This window comes from Onychostoma macrolepis, chromosome 24 (genome assembly GCF_012432095.1).
Source record: "Onychostoma macrolepis isolate SWU-2019 chromosome 24, ASM1243209v1, whole genome shotgun sequence".
Lineage (NCBI taxonomy): Eukaryota > Metazoa > Chordata > Actinopteri > Cypriniformes > Cyprinidae > Onychostoma > Onychostoma macrolepis.
The window spans coordinates 20955761-20975772 of NC_081178.1; the positions used below are offsets into that span (position 1 = coordinate 20955761).

At 37.7% G+C, this 20012-nt stretch overlaps 1 protein-coding gene across 2 annotated transcripts; it reads left to right on the plus strand.

Annotated features, from left to right (window-relative positions):
- The first annotated feature begins 107 nt into the window (after positions 1-107).
- Positions 108-15078, plus strand: prtfdc1a (phosphoribosyl transferase domain containing 1a). 2 transcript variants are annotated; one of them, XM_058765863.1, is made up of 9 exons: positions 108-502; positions 669-775; positions 1047-1230; positions 2844-2909; positions 9599-9616; positions 11895-11977; positions 12143-12189; positions 12331-12407; positions 12600-15078. In XM_058765863.1, exons 1-9 carry the CDS (start codon positions 323-325, stop codon positions 12612-12614), a joined length of 777 nt encoding a protein of 258 aa, XP_058621846.1. In that variant the 5' UTR covers positions 108-322; the 3' UTR covers positions 12615-15078. The 2 variants fall into 2 exon arrangements, with proteins under 2 accessions (XP_058621846.1, XP_058621845.1); XM_058765862.1 differs by having other exon boundaries at positions 14622-15078.
- The last annotated feature ends 4934 nt before the right edge of the window (positions 15079-20012 follow it).

Consider the following 20012-nt stretch of genomic DNA (forward strand, 5'->3'; position numbering starts at 1 on the left):
TTTCTCTCTCTCCCTCTCTTTTTGAATATTGTGATTATCAGGAAATATGCATTGGTGTTGATTACTAGTCATTTTATTACCATGTAATGTTATACCCTTGTCAAGACAAGCATTATTAGATTACTGTATCTTTGTATTCAAATTCAGAGTATTTCAGAAAAGTCAAAGCAAGAACGAGTCTATCATGAATGAGATTCTGTTGCTGAAGTATCTGTTCTCCAGTAATGAGCAGCATGACTTCTGTTAAACACCTAATGTGACTCATGTGAAAACAACAAACAATTTCTAGAGCCATACAAATATTTGTAACAAAACTTTGCCTATGTGTGTTAAAAGGAAAGTATTTCATGAAAACATTCTAAACACCTCCCACTCTGTTTATTTATGTAAAATGGGTGGGTGCACAAACATCTGCTCCTCTCTCAGTAAGTATCAGTTTAATTCACGCTCACATATGAGCACTGACATGGCAGCTGACCAGAGAAAAGAACCAGGCGTTGTGGTAAATATGCCTAACATGCTGGATTTTGTTCATTACTATTGCAGCAAACAGCTTGTTCATTTTGCATCCTTGCTTAGTGATTTTCTTTTTGCATTTTGACCTTACTTACACTAAACCCTACTACGAACTGTGTAATTTTCGATTCTGTCTTTGGTTGTTGGTTTAGATTAAAGACGGCTGGGCAGGTTACAGTTTGGAGCTGTTTAATTGTCCTGAGCATTACCGGGGTGATCTGGAGTGTGTGTACATCCCTCATGGAGTCATTATGAACAGGTAGGTGAAAAGCATAAACAATATTGCTAAATGCCATTAAATATTTCTGCTTTCTTTTAAACTGAAAAAAAAGCAATATAAAGTTTATATTCTGAACTATTCATTGGAATCATTGTTTAGTCTTGTGCTAGCAATCACATTCCAAAGAAATTTGGGTTGATTTACAACTCGCCCTATTAGCTTCATGTGACCCTTAAATCTAATTTATGAAATCACATGACCTCCACACACACACACAGTTTGTGACATTGTGACCTAATGTGATTTGTAGGATTGAGTGTCTGGCCAGAGACATCCTTGAAGACATCGGACATCATGATCTGATGGTTCTGTGTGTTCTGAAGGGAGGATACAAGTTCTGTTCTGACCTGGTGGAGTCAGTTAAAGCTCAGAGCTGCAGCGCCAACAGAAGACTGACCACCAGAGTAGAGTTCATCCGCTTCAAGAGCTATCTGGTGAGGAAACACAGAAATCATAAGCATAATGGCCCAAACGATTTATGTTTGATAGCAGAGTCATGTTTCTTAGTGTTTATCTACAGCACATCTGTACTAAAAGTGTTCAGATAGTTCAGTTCAGATAAAAAAATGAACTTTTAAAAAGTGATTATATTATGATTATTTATTTATTTATTTTTAATCCCAGAAATGACCAAACTGGAAAATAAATGTTCAGAGTTAAAGTGGCCATCATTGTCTGTGATCAGCAGATGGCACTCTATAGCTGCATGCATGTTATTCAGAAAAGTATGTGCATGTGCTATATTTCTATGCTACTGTACTATTTCTGCTGTATGCAATATGTATATTGTGCACAGTATGGACATTGCCCAAATGAAAATGGCCAAAATTCCTGGATGATATACAATGTTCTACATTTCTACATTTGCCAAAATCTACAGAAGGCCTATAGAGCTTGGATGAATTCTTCATTCATCTATTCATTCATTCATTCATTCATTCATTCATTACAGCATGTGAGGAATAAGTCAGTACATCAACATCAGACAAGGTAACATTGTCTTTTTGATTTATTATTTGATCGAACTGCCAAAATTTTTCACACATAATTGGATTAACAAAATAAATGTAAAAATGAGTACTGTGAGCTAATATTCACACAAATTGAAATTTTCAGAAAATGGATGAATGCTCTGTTACCAATATAAGAATATATATGTACATATATATATATATATATATATATATATATATATATATATATATATATATATATTCATGCAGTTTACCTTGATGTAGCCCACTAAAATAACTACAACTGAAACTAAAGTACAAATGAATAAAAGCATTTAAACTAATTAAAAACTAATAAAAATGACAAAACACACAACAAAATTAGTACAATTTTAACATTAAAATCAGAATTGAAAGAAAAAAAAAGCACCACACACTAATAGAAAAGGCAAAAACAGAAAATACCACTAATAAACAATATTAATAAATTAAAAATGTAAAAAATTAAAAAGGTTAAAAAATGACTGATGGCAGATGGCACTGTTTGCACAATTTAGTCCAAAGACATGCCCTGTTTTGTGTGTGTGTGTGTGTGTGTGTGTGTGTGTCTGTCTTTAAATCCAAATAACACCACTATAGTAATCAAACTTGTCTTTTAGTACATATTATCAACATAAGTGTCTACAACTGAAATGCACAAAGAGAAACCACTCTGAGGATAGAGTAAAGGTCAAATTGTTCTGTCATGGCTGGGTGGGTCTTCAAAGTCAGGCGTTTTACTCATGGGCCCCTGAGGAGCCTCCAGTCCATCAGCCAGTGGCTTTCCTTCCTGTCTGAACACAACCGACCCAGAACGTTCATCTCAAGCACAGAAGAGCCACTTTATCCCTTCACAGAAGATCAACTTGACCCTGAGCGGAGGACGCAACCCAATTGTCTCATCAGACAAAAGCAGCTTCTGTCAGGCGTATAACAGTCGACTGTGTCCGCGGTGCTCATGTCTATAGAGACTGTAAGATCATATGTGTTGACAGGGCCACAGCAGGGGCCTTTTAACGTCCATCTCTGTGTTTTCCGCACTGTGTGTTTTACAGAATGACCAGTCCACTGAAGATATGCACATTATTGGACCAGATGACCTCTCCATGCTGAAAGGGAAGGTATTGTACCAGTTTTTTTTGTTTGTTTGTTTGTTTTTGTAATAAGAAAGCATTAAAATTAGCTTTATTATCAGTGATTAAGGCGCTATTGCTCATGCAGTATTTATGAATAGTGATTTGAAAAAAACCCTATTAAACGTACCACCGATACAAACATAAATGATACCTCAAATCAGATTGTGGCTTTTTGAACAGAGTTGGTGTATTTTTCTTAGGGTAGCTACTTTTACATAACAAGAACTGTACTAAAAATGTACGAAAAGTTCTTCCTTTGCATTTTTGAAAAGTTTTATATACAGACGACAGCATTGTCAAAATTATCCCTGTTCACGAAAACAACTAAAAAACAAGTTCTGTTCAAATGAATCACTACTGCACATTTTTGGGCTCCAAATGAACAACTACTGCACATACTCAGGCTCCAAATTAACCACTACTGCACAGACTCGGGCTCCAAATGAACAACTACTGAACATACTCAGGCTCCAAATGAACAACTACTGAACATACTCGGGCTCCAAATGAACAACTACTGCACAGACTCAGGCTCCGAATGAATCACTATTGCACAGAATCTGGCTCCAAATGAACAACTACTGCACATACTCAGGCTCCAAATGAACAACTACTGAACATACTCGGGCTCCAAATGAACAACTACTGCACAGACTCAGGCTCCGAATGAATCACTATTGCACAGAATCTGGCTCCAAATGAACAACTACTGCACATACTCAGGCTCCAAATGAATCACTATTGCACATACTCAGGCTCCAAATGAACAACTACTGCACATACTCAGGCTCCAAATGAATCACTATTGCACAGAATCTGGCTCCAAATGAACAACTACTGCACAGACTCAGGCTCCAAATGAACAACTACTGCACAGACTCAGGCTCGAATGAATCACTATTGCACAGAATCTGGCTCCAAATGAACAACTACTGCACAGACTCTGGCTCCAAATGAACAACTACTGAACATACTCGGGCTCCAAATGAACAACTACTGCACAGACTCAGGCTCTGAATGAATCACTATTGCACAGAATCTGGCTCCAAATGAACAACTACTGCACATACTCAGGCTCCAAATGAATCACTATTGCACATACTCAGGCTCCAAATGAACAACTACTGCACATACTCAGGCTCGAATGAATCACTATTGCACAGAATCTGGCTCCAAATGAACAACTACTGCACAGACTCAGGCTCCAAATGAATCACTATTGCACATACTCAGGCTCCAAATGAACAACTACTGCACATACTCAGGCTCCGAATGAATCACTATTGCACAGAATCTGGCTCCAAATGAACAACTACTGCACATACTCAGGCTCCAAATGAATCACTATTGCACATACTCAGGCTCCAAATGAACAACTACTGCACAGACTCAGGCTCCGAATGAATCACTATTGCACAGAATCTGGCTCCAAATGAACAACTACTGAACATACTCAGGCTCCAAATGAACAACTACTGCACAGACTTAGGCTCCGAATGAATCACTATTGCACAGAATCTGGCTCCAAATGAACAACTACTGCACATACTCAGGCTCCAAATGAATCACTATTGCACATACTCAGGCTCCAAATGAACAACTACTGCACATACTCAGGCTCCAAATGAATCACTATTGCACAGAATCTGGCTCCAAATGAATCAACTACTGCACAGACTCAGGCTCCGAATGAATCACTATTGCACATACTCAGGCTCGAATGAATCACTACTGCACATACTCAGGCTCCGAATGAATCACTATTGCACAGAATCTGGCTCCAAATGAACAACTACTGCACATACTCAGGCTCCAAATGAATCACTATTGCACAGAATCTGGCTCCAAATGAACAACTACTGCACAGACTCAGGCTCCAAATGAATCACTATTGCACATACTCAGGCTCCAAATGAACAACTACTGCACATACTCAGGCTCCAAATGAATCACTATTGCACAGAATCTGGCTCCAAATGAACAACTACTGCACAGACTCAGGCTCCAAATGAATCACTATTGCACATACTCAGGCTCCAAATGAACAACTACTGCACAGACTCAGGCTCGAATGAATCACTATTGAACAGAATCTGGCTCCAAATGAACAACTACTGCACATACTCAGGCTCCAAATGAATCACTACTGCACAGACTCAGGCTCCGAATGAATCACTATTGCACAGAATCTGGCTCCAAATGAACAACTACTGCACATACTCAGGCTCCAAATGAATCAACTACTGCACATACTCAGGCTCCAAATGAACAACTACTGCACAGACTCAGGCTCCAAATGAATCACTATTGCACAGAATCTGGCTCCAAATGAACAACTACTGCACAGACTCAGGCTCCAAATGAATCACTATTGCACATACTCAGGCTCCAAATGAACAACTACTGCACATACTCAGGCTCGAATGAATCACTATTGCACAGAATCTGGCTCCAAATGAACAACTACTGCACATACTCAGGCTCCAAATGAATCACTATTGCACATACTCAGGCTCCAAATGAACAACTACTGCACAGACTCAGGCTCCAATGAATCACTATTGCACAGAATCTGGCTCCAAATGAACAACTACTGAATAGACTCGGGCTCCGAATGAATCACTATTGCACAGAATCTGGCTCCAAATGAACAACTACTGCACATACTCAGGCTCCAAATGAACAACTACTGCACATACTCAGGCTCGAATGAATCACTATTGCACAGAATCTGGCTCCAAATGAACAACTACTGCACATACTCAGGCTCCAAATGAATCACTATTGCACATACTCAGGCTCCAAATGAACAACTACTGAATAGACTCGGGCTCGAATGAATCACTATTGCACAGAATCTGGCTCCAAATGAACAACTACTGCACATACTCAGGCTCCAAATGAACAACTACTGCACATACTCAGGCTCCGAATGAATCACTATTGCACAGAATCTGGCTCCAAATGAACAACTACTGCACATACTCAGGCTCCAAATGAATCACTATTGCACATACTCAGGCTCCAAATGAACAACTACTGCACATACTCAGGCTCCAAATGAATCACTATTGCACAGAATCTGGCTCCAAATGAACAACTACTGCACAGACTCAGGCTCCGAATGAATCACTATTGCACATACTCAGGCTCCAAATGAACAACTACTGCACATACTCAGGCTCCGAATGAATCACTATTGCACAGAATCTGGCTCCAAATGAACAACTACTGCACATACTCAGGCTCCAAATGAATCACTATTGCACAGAATCTGGCTCCAAATGAACAACTACTGCACAGACTCAGGCTCGAATGAATCACTATTGCACATACTCAGGCTCCAAATGAACAACTACTGCACATACTCAGGCTCCAAATGAATCACTATTGCACAGAATCTGGCTCCAAATGAACAACTACTGCACATACTCAGGCTCCAAATGAATCACTATTGCACATACTCAGGCTCCAAATGAACAACTACTGCACAGACTCAGGCTCCGAATGAATCACTATTGAACAGAATCTGGCTCCAAATGAACAACTACTGAACATACTCGGGCTCCAAATGAACAACTACTGCACAGACTCAGGCTCCAAATGAATCACTATTGCACAGAATCTGGCTCCAAATGAATCACTACTGCACATACTCAGGCTCCAAATGAATCACTATTGCACATACTCAGGCTCCAAATGAACAACTACTGCACATACTCAGGCTCCAAATGAATCACTATTGCACAGAATCTGGCTCCAAATGAACAACTACTGCACAGACTCAGGCTCGAATGAATCACTATTGCACATACTCAGGCTCCAAATGAACAACTACTGCACATACTCAGGCTCCGAATGAATCACTATTGCACAGAATCTGGCTCCAAATGAACAACTACTGCACAGACTCAGGCTCCAAATGAATCACTATTGCACATACTCAGGCTCCAAATGAACAACTACTGCACAGACTCAGGCTCCAAATGAATCACTATTGCACAGAATCTGGCTCCAAATGAACAACTACTGAATAGACTCGGGCTCCGAATGAATCACTATTGCACAGAATCTGGCTCCAAATGAACAACTACTGCACATACTCAGGCTCCAAATGAACAACTACTGCACATACTCAGGCTCGAATGAATCACTATTGCACAGAATCTGGCTCCAAATGAACAACTACTGCACATACTCAGGCTCCAAATGAATCACTATTGCACATACTCAGGCTCCAAATGAACAACTACTGAATAGACTCGGGCTCCGAATGAATCACTATTGCACAGAATCTGGCTCCAAATGAACAACTACTGCACATACTCAGGCTCCAAATGAACAACTACTGCACATACTCAGGCTCCGAATGAATCACTATTGCACAGAATCTGGCTCCAAATGAACAACTACTGCACATACTCAGGCTCCAAATGAATCACTATTGCACATACTCAGGCTCCAAATGAACAACTACTGAATAGAATCGGGCTCCAAATGAATCACTACTGAACAATTTTTGGGCTCCAAATGAACAACTACTGAACAGACTCTGGCTCCAAATGAACAACTACTGAACAAACTCTGGCTCCAAATGACACCATCCAAGATGACAGCTGTCATACTGGGATGTTTTGGCTTCACTTTTCTATAGTGGAAGGAAATGGAGATGCGTCGTCCATCGTTTTTTTTTTTTTACAGTCTGTGCTTAAAACTCTGTATTATGCAAAAATGTTCCAAACTGTCATCTTTGTAGTTTACACAGAGTGTCTTGCAGTGTAAGAAACCACTGCAAACTATTCAGTGTATTAGTGAACTGAATTGCAATCTAATTTCAGACCATATTTTGCAAACTCCTGCTTTCAAATAGAAAGCTGCTCGGATTGCCTCAGGTCTTTTCTTAAATGTAAAGGTACTTCATTGTTTGGCAAATTGTTCGAAATCATAAAATCATAATTTCAATATAAAACCTTACAATCAGAAATTAATAATAGATGGACTGATAACGAAGTCCAGGCACTTCTCCGTCCTCCATCCTCCATTTTGTTGAATGCCACACCTAAATGACATTGCTATTGCCCTGCTTACGTCAATTGAGAGTTCCTACTGGTGGTGCAAATGCAACCAAAATTTGTACCCAGGGAACTGCGCTGGTGGCTAGTTCCTGTAATTGAGTTCCCTTAACTACCCAGAGCAAAAGCCCCTTAAAATATCAGAGAGACTTAGAGCTGGGCCCTTTTGACTTGGGCCAGTAAAAAAACAATTAGAACACTCTAATATCCATATCACCAAGCAACATCTCACTACCCAGAATGCCCTAGCAACTAAAAAACTGAGTACACTAAATAACTGTAGAGCAACATCCTATTAACCACATAGAAATTTCCTAGTTATCCAGCTGGTTAACAGCTATAAGCAAACATCCTGGAAGCAAAACCATTCATAAAAAATGAAAAACCTAGTCATGCTATTAAGATTCCATTCAACTTCCCTGTAAATGCAAAGAAATTAAATTGTTTTGTGTTAATAGTACACTCGCTCTCAGTACAATGCGTGAAGCCAGCCTTAATCTGTTCCAACAAGTCATGTGTATAAAATTCCAGAACAAACACACACACACACAACCAACCTAGAACATTGAAACTAGTTGTGTAATAATTTTCCCTGTAGCAGTTTGTGTTTGATTTTCATGATTACACTGTATCAGGGGGTCTGCTGAATTGATTGCGTAACTGTATGGATCTTGGATCAGGGTTTGTTCTAACAGCAGACTGTTAAATGGGTTAGTGTGTTTAGTGAGAAAGTGCATACAGCTTCTAAGGATGATTTTTTTTCAACAACAATCATTGTGTCCCTTCAGAGAAGTTCTGAGACCTTGTAAAGCTGATACATTTCTGAACTACCAGGACTAGAAAAGTATCACAGTTTCCTTAACAACATTAAGCACCACAGCTGTTTTGAACATTGATAATAATAAGTGTTTCATTAGCAGTAAATCAGCATATTAGAATGATTTCTGACGGATCATGTGACACTGAAGATTCTGGAGCGATGATCACAGGAATAAATGTATTACATTTACAATATACATAAGTGTTAAATTGTAATGCTATTTCACAATATTACTACAAAGAGATAAGAATCTGAAGTGGACTGGATCTTAAGATCCGATATTTGCTGTAAAATGGTAATCATAAAATGACCAGAAAAAAAAAAAAAAGGTTTCTGTTCCAGATATCCTCTGCAGAACACATGTTGTAGCACAATCATGACATCATGGACTGCTAAAAGAAAAAAAAAATATATATATATATATTATAAATTGATTAGTTATTACAAATCTGCCTCTGTGTATGATATGGAGCCATATTGATTATATCTATATGCACCAATCAATAGTCTGTGTATCTGTGTAGAAAATACATGACCCATGAAGTTCTTATGATATGAAAAAGGGGTTAAAATATGAATACATTACCCAAAATAAGTCTAAATTAAACTGTTAATGTGGCATTATATTAATCATTGAATGTAACTGAAGTCTATGTCATTTTTTTCAGATGATATCCGGATTCTTTTTTGGATGTTGTTGAAAATGTTTTGCATTCTCTAAATTCTGACACATTCTCTCTCTCTCTCTCTCTCTCTCTCTCTCTCTCTCTCCTGCCATACAGAATGTCTTGATTGTGGAGGTAAGATTGTGTGTATGTGTGTGTGTTTATTGCATGTTTAAAAAGTATGCAGATACGTTCATTAAATGTTATCACAACATGGATGAATTGTAATTCTGTCATGACAGCTCTCGGAGGGATTGGCATGGTAATGTACATGACAATGTTAATGTATTTGGTCTTGGCGGAATAGATCTGCTACGCTGCTGCTGCTGCTACTACTGCGGCAGAGCAAGTACCGAGACTTGCTACTGCCAATACATCCACAACATGCTGCTGTGAGCATGTAAGAAATACTGCTGCTGCAAATATAACATACACATAGCTGTGGGAACATATTTTATCTGGGGGGTGCTGGGGGCGGGGCTTGATGTTGGGGGATTTTAGACAAAATCCTAATATAAAACAGCCAAAACTCTTATAGATAAACATACAAATTTATGAAGACAGAGTTATGAGAACGAATATTTGTGCTTTTGTGATTTTAGTTCAAGAATTTTTTTTCTTTAATATTTCTATTATTCATGGGGATTTTACTTAATGATGTTTTGGTCAGTGCGTGCGCTCACTGACTGAATTACGCACTTTGGTGAATTCTCTCATCAGAAACAGTGCAGTGCAGATGTACATACAATGTAAATAAGAGATTCATTCATCATACACTGCAGACAGCTTCACTTATTATAACTGGAACTTTTTTTTTTTTTAGAGTGCTCACACTTGCGCTAGAATGAATTCAGTTATTATAGCCTATTATTTGAAAATGTAATGTTCTTTGCTCGCTGTATAATTTGTTTGTTGTTTGAATAATCGTGGACATGCGGCATTATAATTAAACTTAAAATGTCTTTTTATTAAGCATGTGATCAGGTTAAGTACAAATTCAGTCTTTTAAAATATTTTATGACATAACATGGTACTTGCCCAAAACGTTATGCTGTGTGTAGTTAATAGATTACATTAGGCTACAGTGGATTGAGCGCATTTGACTAGAGCGCAATTACAGAGCTATTGTGTTTATGTGATTGTTGGTGGCCGTCTTGAGAACCGAAAAAGCTTCAGAAAACAACTCATAAAAAGGACGAGGACGTGAGTGCTTTTTTCAAGTCGGAATTTAAAATTACGGTAATATTGCGTGAACATTTCACATTAAATTGCTGAGAGGCGCGCAAGAAAAATACAACCGCATTTTAATATGTAATTAATTACAAAACTATCACAAAAATTAATGCAGCACCCTCAGCACCCCTAGTTCCCACGGCTATGAACATACATGAAATAACCCCCTATAGCATACATGAATCAACCTCGTAGCAGATCTATACAGGTGGAGCTGGGGAAGGTGGAGGGTTTCTGAAGCACGCTGCAAACTGCTACAACTTGTCATATATTTGAATGTTAAGCAGAGAGCTCATTGGCTACCGATACAGGAGAGAACCAATCAGCTGTGCCATGTGATAATGATGTCATTAGGTCAGACTGAGTCAGACCTATCGGACTGCGCCATCTAGAGTTTCATGCCAGAACTCTGTATTTATATTTAAGGTGAAAAAAAAAACAGAAAACAATCATAAAAACACACTTGATAAGCCAGCTGAAATAAAAGTACAAGAGGGAAGCAAACAGAGGTTGTTATGAATAATTCCCACTGCACATGTGCAGGGTAGTCTGGGTTGTGTCTGGAAAACAATAGAGTAGAAAGGTATTTTCCTTTCAGATCTGATTTCATATCAGACATTTTCCAGTCTGAAATCAACCGTGTAGTTCACTCTATCACATGAGCTGTTGCATTAAATGCAAACAGTGCTGTTGATTTTTTTCCCCCCATAACGTTTGGGTCTGTTTTGTTAATTGTTATAAACTCTCATTATGAGTTGTGTGCCAATTTCCATTCTTCTTTTATTTACTGTGTGGTTCATTTGTAAGTTAAACACTCATTTTCTCTTACTCTGAAAAATTAGCTCTGTTATAAAAAGCGTCATATTATAGCTGCACTGTAGACATGAAGCTATCAGAATGCATGCATTGTTAGCTTCAAAACGTCAAACTCTTTTGAGGTCAATTGTGAATTTTTCTTGTGTGCTTCATGTGAAGAATTGATATTTTTATGGCTTGCAAAATTGCTCTTTATGTGGAGTACAAGTAATCACTTATGACCAAACCCACATGGAATCTGCACCTGCAGAACTCCACAGGAAGACAGGATTCAAATAGCCAGCTTATTAGAACAGAGCTTTTGTCTCATGTATCACCATATATCCATTCCAGTGTAATTGTATATGTATTCATTTCCTCACAGGCAATAGTGGACACAGGAAAGACCATGAGAGCCCTTCTACAGCATGTCGAGACTTTCCAGCCCAAAATGGTTAAAGTTGCAGGGTGAGATCAGAGGGGGAATTACTTTAAAACACTGTAAGAGGATGCATAGCCTGAGAACGAATCTAGAGAGGCAGATTGTGACATTTTCATCATTGTGAATGAGATCTAATGGAGGTTAAGGGTTTCGTTAGCGATATTAATGTGTTCCTGTGTCTCCTCACTCAGGCTGCTGGTGAAGAGGGTTCCTCACGGGGCGGTGGAGCTCCCAGACTGTGAGTGATAAAGGGTGCTCAAAAACTACTTCTGGCCTGCAGAAATGGGCTGTAATGAATCACAATATCACACAGGGGACAGAGAGATTATCTGAACATGACTGGGATTAGTGTGATCTGGTTATTTATGTTTCTCTGCAGATGTTGGATTTGTCATTCCTAATCGTTTTGTGGTGGGTTACGCTCTGGACTACAACGAGTACTTCAGAGATCTCAATGTAAGTTCATGTCTCTCTTTTTATTTTTTTATACTTTTTTTACTCTATGACATTTTAGAAATAAAATAATGAGATAATTTGATTTTGAAAACCTACAAAAACTAACCAAAGAGTATAGTTGTTGTTTTTTTGGACATGGTATCATGGAAGTACCCGATTTTTTGATCCAGAACTCTGTTTGTAACGTTGCAGGAAGGAATTAGCTGAAATGAAGATTTATATACAGCAGTATTTTATTTAAATCAAGAAGATAATCCAAGATGAAAACAGCAACCAAAACAGCTATATAAAACTAAGACTATAACCAGAAAACTGAGAGGAACCGCAAGGCTAGATATTTACAGAGGTAAATGAGGAACTAAACAAGCCACAGGTGAACATAATCAGAAACCAATAATAACTATGGAAATGAACTCAAACACAGGAGAGAGCAGAAACGATGGAACATAAATAACTTTCAAAATAAAAGTATCAAGACCCATTTTTGCCAAGGACAATAGCTTTAACAACAATGAAAACTATAAAGTTTTAATTATTGTTCCAATTCTGTGAGGATACACATCACAACTATAATGATATCAACACAGGAATGATATCAATTGAATCATTTTAAAAATTATTATTATTATTTTTTTTTTCCAGCTGATGAATGATAAAAACATTGACAGCAATCAGAATCCACACGACTTTAAAACATGTTAGAACTTAAAGCAGCAGGAGGCAAAATGGCAGTGCACGCTTATATTAAACAGAACAATATTGTGCATGGGTGTGGATGCTAACATAATTATTGTTATATTTATCATTATAATTATTGTTGGTGTGTACAGACCTTTAAACAGGTATAACATGACACTTGTTTCTGGAGCCACAGGAAAATGCAACATACTCCCTTAGCAATTCGTAACTATTTAACAGTTTGGAAAATTGATGGCTAATTTCTATGAATTAGTATAATTTATTTCATACTTTTTTGCATCACCAGCTTAAGCCCCACTATAGGTTAAGGCATAGAACTTGATGCTTACTTTTTTGTGTGTGTACAAATGCAGCGGCGATAGATGCTATTTACACTAAGTGCAAACAGCAATAGATGTTATGTACACTAAGTGCAAATAGTGATAGACTCTATTTACACTATTTAAAAATAGCATTTTCTTTGCAATATTATTTAGATGCTATTTATACTACTTAGTGCAACTGGCAGATATTTGCACCTCAGTATTGTAGTACATTACAAAACGGTATGCAATAACAATGTATTGAGTGTAAATAATACTTTTTTAATAAAATGATTAAATTTTTACTGTCTCTTCTTGGGACAATAAAGCCATCCCTACACCTACCCTTAGCCCTAACCAATAAACACCCATGAGGCACTTTTTCTTCCTTCATTTTATTGAAAATAAATGACTTTCCAGTCTGATGTGACGTGAAAAGGGAGAAGGAGTTTAGCAAACGACAGATTTTAACTCAGGTTGATCGTCTCAAAAAGTCACTGCTACGTGATTTAACACCTACCACTAGAATTGTTCTTCAGCAGGCCTCTTTTGTAATGTTGTCGAGCCCAACCACATGTTGGTGGGTGGAGTTAGTGTAAATAGCCTCTGCCAACAAGGTAAATAGTGTAAATAGACACTCCTTTGTACAAATCATTTCAATATGATCAGATTATATGAATTTGTACAATATCGCCTCCTCGTAAAATAGGTTCAAATGGTGTAGTTATGTCGTTTACCAGCAGGGCTAAACTTTTACTCCTTGGAATAGCCCAACATTGACTTAATTTGTTTCAAATATATCAAAACACAGCACAACCAAAAACCTGAAATTATAGCCAGTAAAAAAAAGGAAAAGGTTTAAAGCTGCATAAAAAGGCCTACCAACCTCAAAGCTTATCATACAACATTATATAAGACATGAATCTCATAGTCATCTAAACCTCTAGCTTGAATGTCATCACTGAGTGTTGAGCGGGACTTGGTGAACATCCAAATGAAATCTGGCATGCAGCACAGCATTCATCTTTCCTAGAAAACTCTAATCAACCTCACACATCATGTGTACAAGCCTCTCCTGCAGCTGTAAATGTGATGGAAAACATCTTTCTGTCACAGAAAGCAGAAGCAAACATTTTGCTGCGTTATTTCTACAGTTTTATTTTCTGCTTTATTTATTGCTCGACTCACGTAAGCGATTTCTTCCCCTTCACAGCACATCTGCGTCATCAGTGAGACAGGGAAACAGAAATATAAAGTATGACAAAACTCCTCTTTCAAGAGGAATGGACATTTATATTACCATAACAGATGAAAAACTCGTTTTGACACAAGTTTACTGTGTTCTCAAATCAGAGATCTGATATCTGTAACTGACATGCTGAATTATGTTTGAAATATTATATAATATATTTTGCATGAATTGGGTAAAGTCACATCGCAATACTAACGTGATATGATGTGGAAAACAGACTTACTGTGTGCCATTTTATATGCTGTATAAGAGCCCAGCTGTTCATTTTTGTCCTATTTAGAAAATATTTGTTTGACAGACCATCCATGCCACTGAAGACATCTCATACTTTTCAATCATACAAAATGCTTGCTGGTTTGGTGATGACAACTCTTTTTTTTTTTTTCTCTCTTCATTGTTTTTAAAAATGTCTGATATTGCAATAGTTCCTTATAAATAAAATTTCAGTGATTTCTTCAGTGTCTTTTGTTACAGACATCATGGTGTAGCAGATATGTTTCATCTGTTGAGGAGACATTACAGATTATTAGTAAACAAGTTTTAGATACTTCTGTCCATTCCATGTATAATGAAGTCTATCCCAGCATCTCGGGCTTAAAAAAACATGTTAATATAAAAAACTGGACATTACATACAGTTGAGATCAAAAGTTTACACCCCCCTTGCAGAATCTGCAAAATGTTAATTATTTTACCAAAATAAGAGGGATCATGCAAAATGCATGTTATTGTTTATTTAGTAGTGAGCTGAATAAGATATTTCACAGAATTTACATATAGTCCACAAGAGAAAATAAAAGGTTCGAATGCTCACTGATGCTCTAGAAGGAAAAACCATGCAGGGGGTCTTAAACTTTTGACCTACACTGATAATCCATAACATTAAAACCACTGACAGGTGAAGTGAATAGCATTGGCTATATTGTTACAATCACACCTTTCAAGGGGGTTTTATTGGCAGCAAGTAAACAGTCAGTTCTTGAATTTTATGTGAAGCTGGAAAAAGTGAAAAGACTGAAAATATATTTTGTGACTTTGACAAGGATCAAATAGTGATGGCTGAATGACTGGGTCAGAGCATCTGCAAAACGTCATGGGGTGTTCCCAGTATGCAGTGCTTACTGGTACTTATCAAAAGTAGTGCAAGGAAGGACAATCACTGAACCAGTGTCAGGGTCATGGGCCCCTGAGGCTCACTTATGCACATGGGGAGCTGAAAAACATATTGCCGGCTATGTTAAAAAGATGTTAGAACACACAGTGCATCACAGTTTGCTGTGTATTTGGCTGCATAGCTGGAGGCCGGTCACTGGTAAAAGTACCTACAATGGGCAAGTGAATGACAGAACTAGGCCATGAAGCAATGGAAGAAGGTTGCATCATGCATTAGATGGTCGGATGTATGTGCATTGTTTACCTGGGTAAGAGATGCACTAGGGGAAGAAAGCATGCTGGTGGAAGCAGTGTTATGCTCTGGCCAATGTTCTCCTGGGAAACCTCCCTGCTGAAAAAAAAACAAACAATAGAAACCATCACTGAGTGTAATGGTTTTACTGGTTATAATGGGAATTGTATTGGTTTTAATGGAAACTGTAATGGTGCCTGTTGATCACTACTGGTAAATGGTCGCCTTCTATTGGTGGCTTGTTAAAAGCACTAATGGAATATGTCCCAAACCACACTACAGGAAACCATTTTTTAATGGCTTTAATGGTTAAAAGTTGATGGTTTGTAACGTTTGTAATGATATTTTTAGTGGAAACCATTAGAATTTCTGTGATGGTTTCTATTGTTTTTTAGCAGGGGCTTGGTTCCTGGCATTCATGTGGATGTTCCTTTGACACGTACCACCTTCCTTGTTGCAGACCGTTCATGGCCTCTTTTAGCAGGATAATGCACCCTGCCAATTGCAAAAAAATAAAAAAGTTCAGGAATGGTTTGAGAACATGACAGAGTGTTGCCTTGGCTTCCAAATTCTTCAGATTTCAATCTGAAGGAGCATCTATGAGATGTGCTGGACGAACATCTGATTCATGGAGGCCCCACCTCACAACTTACAGAATTTAAAGGATCTGCTGCTAATGGTGCTAGAAACAGGACAAGTTCAGAGCACGAAAGGAACTAACACAATATTAGTGGTTTTAATGTTGTAGCTGGTCAGTGGATAAAATTGATAAAACCTGATCTTTGCAAAAAAAAAAAATATCTAAAAAATACAGGAGTGTTACAGGTAATGTTAATTAAGAATATTAATTTAAAAAAACAATGCCTTGTTTTCTTCTAACTCAGTGCTGATGTCTTCTGCAAAGGACAAAAAAAAACATGTATTTCTCATGTTCAAAACGCTATGACAACAAACAAACAAATAAATAATACATGCCTTCAGCTTTTTTGTTGGGTTCGAGAAGGATGTATTCGCACACTACAAAGTGGCGCTAAATAAAGAACATCTGAAAAGCCCTGAATAAAGATGATTTATTAGAAATTTCTATTGAAACTTTGGATGGTGCTATTTTCCCAGTGTTTTGCCTGGGGTTTGACCTCTTTGTCAGTGTACAACCAGACAAACCCAACATCAGGGTTTGATTTACTTTACAACCTGCTGTGGTTATCTCACATCTCAGACAAGCAATGAATTCACTGGAAATTTACTGCGCTAATACAGAACTCAAAGCTGATGTTCCCTAAGAATCCTCTAAAAACTCATTTCTGCTCATCTGCTTTGGATCTGCTGTTTTACAGGCAATCCGCTTGAAAAGTCTGGCTCTTGAATTCAATAAGTAAGCAAAACAGATGCTAACACATTCAAGGGCATTAGATAACACAACCAAAGGTGACCTTACAATGATTCTTCCTATATGTGACATTATATCTGAAACTATATGCACTAATCCACTGTCAAAAAAAGATTTTTTGAGTCTGGTTATGATATTGTCCTACATGGTTGGTTTAAAGTGTCGAGTGAGAGCTGTTTGTGCCTCACACCGAGCTTTCCATGACTCAGTCTGGGCGCCAGCCGGGTATAAATGCCAACAGCCGCCATCTGCCATCAGTTACTGCACCTCATGACTGGAGAATGCAGTGCAGCATTGGAGACATTTCATTAGATCAGTCAGTGGGTCATAACAATGCATTAAGATGCATTATTATTTGTCTTACGTTATTAAGTGCGTTATTATTTGTCTTACAAAACACTGAGGCTTATTTGTGTTTAAAGATCCCATTAAATGGTCCGACGAAAGCAATTTTCTGTTGTGCATTTCCAGTCCTTTTGCAGACAATTTTCAGGCCTGTGTGATTCTACTTTACTCTTCTTCTTCTTTTTATTTATTTATTTATTTTTTCCTGAAAGAGCATCAGTTTACATTTGTGAGACTTAGCTGTGCTTGGTGTGGGATTAAACATGATTTCTGATGATATCTCCCTTATACAAAGCAAAAATATATGGGAATATACTTGAAAATGTGATGCAATATATTAAATAAAACATTTCTATATATGGGAGATTAGTATTTCTATTTTTCAACATACTGCAATATACACATGGACCATGTATGACTATATATTGATACATATAGGTATGGGCTTAGGTAAGGGCAAAAAATCTCCAGAAACGGTTTTACATGTCCATTTACAACCCTAGGATTTCTCCATAGAATGAAATGGTTTGTTATTACCTTATTTGGAAGGGTCATGAATAATAATGTTGAGCTTTGCTCTGATTGGCTGTTTCACAGTGCGGCTCATTTCATTAGCTCACACAGCAGGAAGGAAACACAGGGAAAATATATATTTCAATACTTTCTCTCGCAGTTATACCGTTGGGTAATTATACTGTATATAAAATGCAGGCATCAGGGAGCCGCTATTAATATGCGGGGCATTGAAACTGCTTTCAAATGCACGATCGCTTTTTACTTTCACTTTCGAGATTTGCGATCGCACGTGCTCTGTGTAAACTACAGCGGCAGTACTTGCCACACATTTTACAAGATCAGATGCTTGTCAGTGGTGCTCAAGATGTGTAAATCATTCGCCATCATTCTCAGTCATCTCTCCTTACTCTGTTTATGTGGTGAGTGAAATCTTATGTACTGTAATGTAACAGACTACCGCTAGCAGCTAACCATGTCCCCTTAGTGGCTCGGGTTATTTTATTAGAATGCATTATTTGTTTCGGAGTGTCTGTTTACACTAAGTGCAAATAGCCCGCCTTGTTGGCAAAGGCTATTTACACTAACTCCGCCCACCAACATGTGATTGGGATAGTCAACACTGAAAAAAGACGCTTGTTTCACATCAGTTTCAGTGGTGTAGAGTTCGAGTTCAAATATCTCTCATATCACATTGGAAAGGCATTTATTTTCAATAAAAATTAAGGAAATAATCAAAAAGTTGAAAAAGTATCGGGTAGGGTAGGTTTAGGGAGGGCTTTATTGTCCCAATAAGTGGCATCCATTTAATAATTTGAATTAAAACTATAATTTACACTCAATACGTTATTATTGCGTACTGTTTTATAATGTACTACAATACTGAGGTGCAGATAATTGCCACTATTTGCAATAAGTAGAATCTATAGCTATTTGCGCTTAGTGTAAATAGCATCCATCACTATTTGCATTTAGTGTAAATAGTATCTATCGCTAAGAAAATATGCTATTTGCACCTAGTGCCTTTCCGTGCCTTTCTGAATATAGACACCAACCCATCCCTGCACAGCCTGGAACATAACATTTATTTCCATGATCTGCCATTTTCGCTGTTGTCCTCTTCCTGTCACAATACCTGCAGACCTTCTGATGATTCGGCTGTGCAGGTTTGGCTGGTGGCTGGCATAGAACATGGGCGGGTATATGCAAATGTTGAGGGCATAACTATTAGTAATCCCGACTGTAACGTCACAGTCAGTGTTATGTTCTGATTCGCCTATTTTTCAGTGGTCTTTTGCTTGCACAAGATTAACAGAAGGAGGAAACAATGGTGTTTGAGGCTCACGGGATGTCATTTCCATGTACAGAACTTTTATTATTCAAATATGCCAATGTAAATACAGTTTCCTCACAACTGTGTACTTAATACACATACGTAGTACATATATTCTAATCTAATATGTGTGTGTCTGTAAAACCCAGTACCATATTTTATCACATCTATATATTATAAAGTGCATTATTGAATATAAAATAACATACATTACGATATATAAATAACTACAGGCTATTACTCACTTATTTTTCAATATCTGAAAAGCAGCAATTCCCCACGTATTACTCAGTATATTGTAATATATTACTAATTCAATACATTATTGCATATACAGCACATCTAAAATTAATATATTGATCATTAA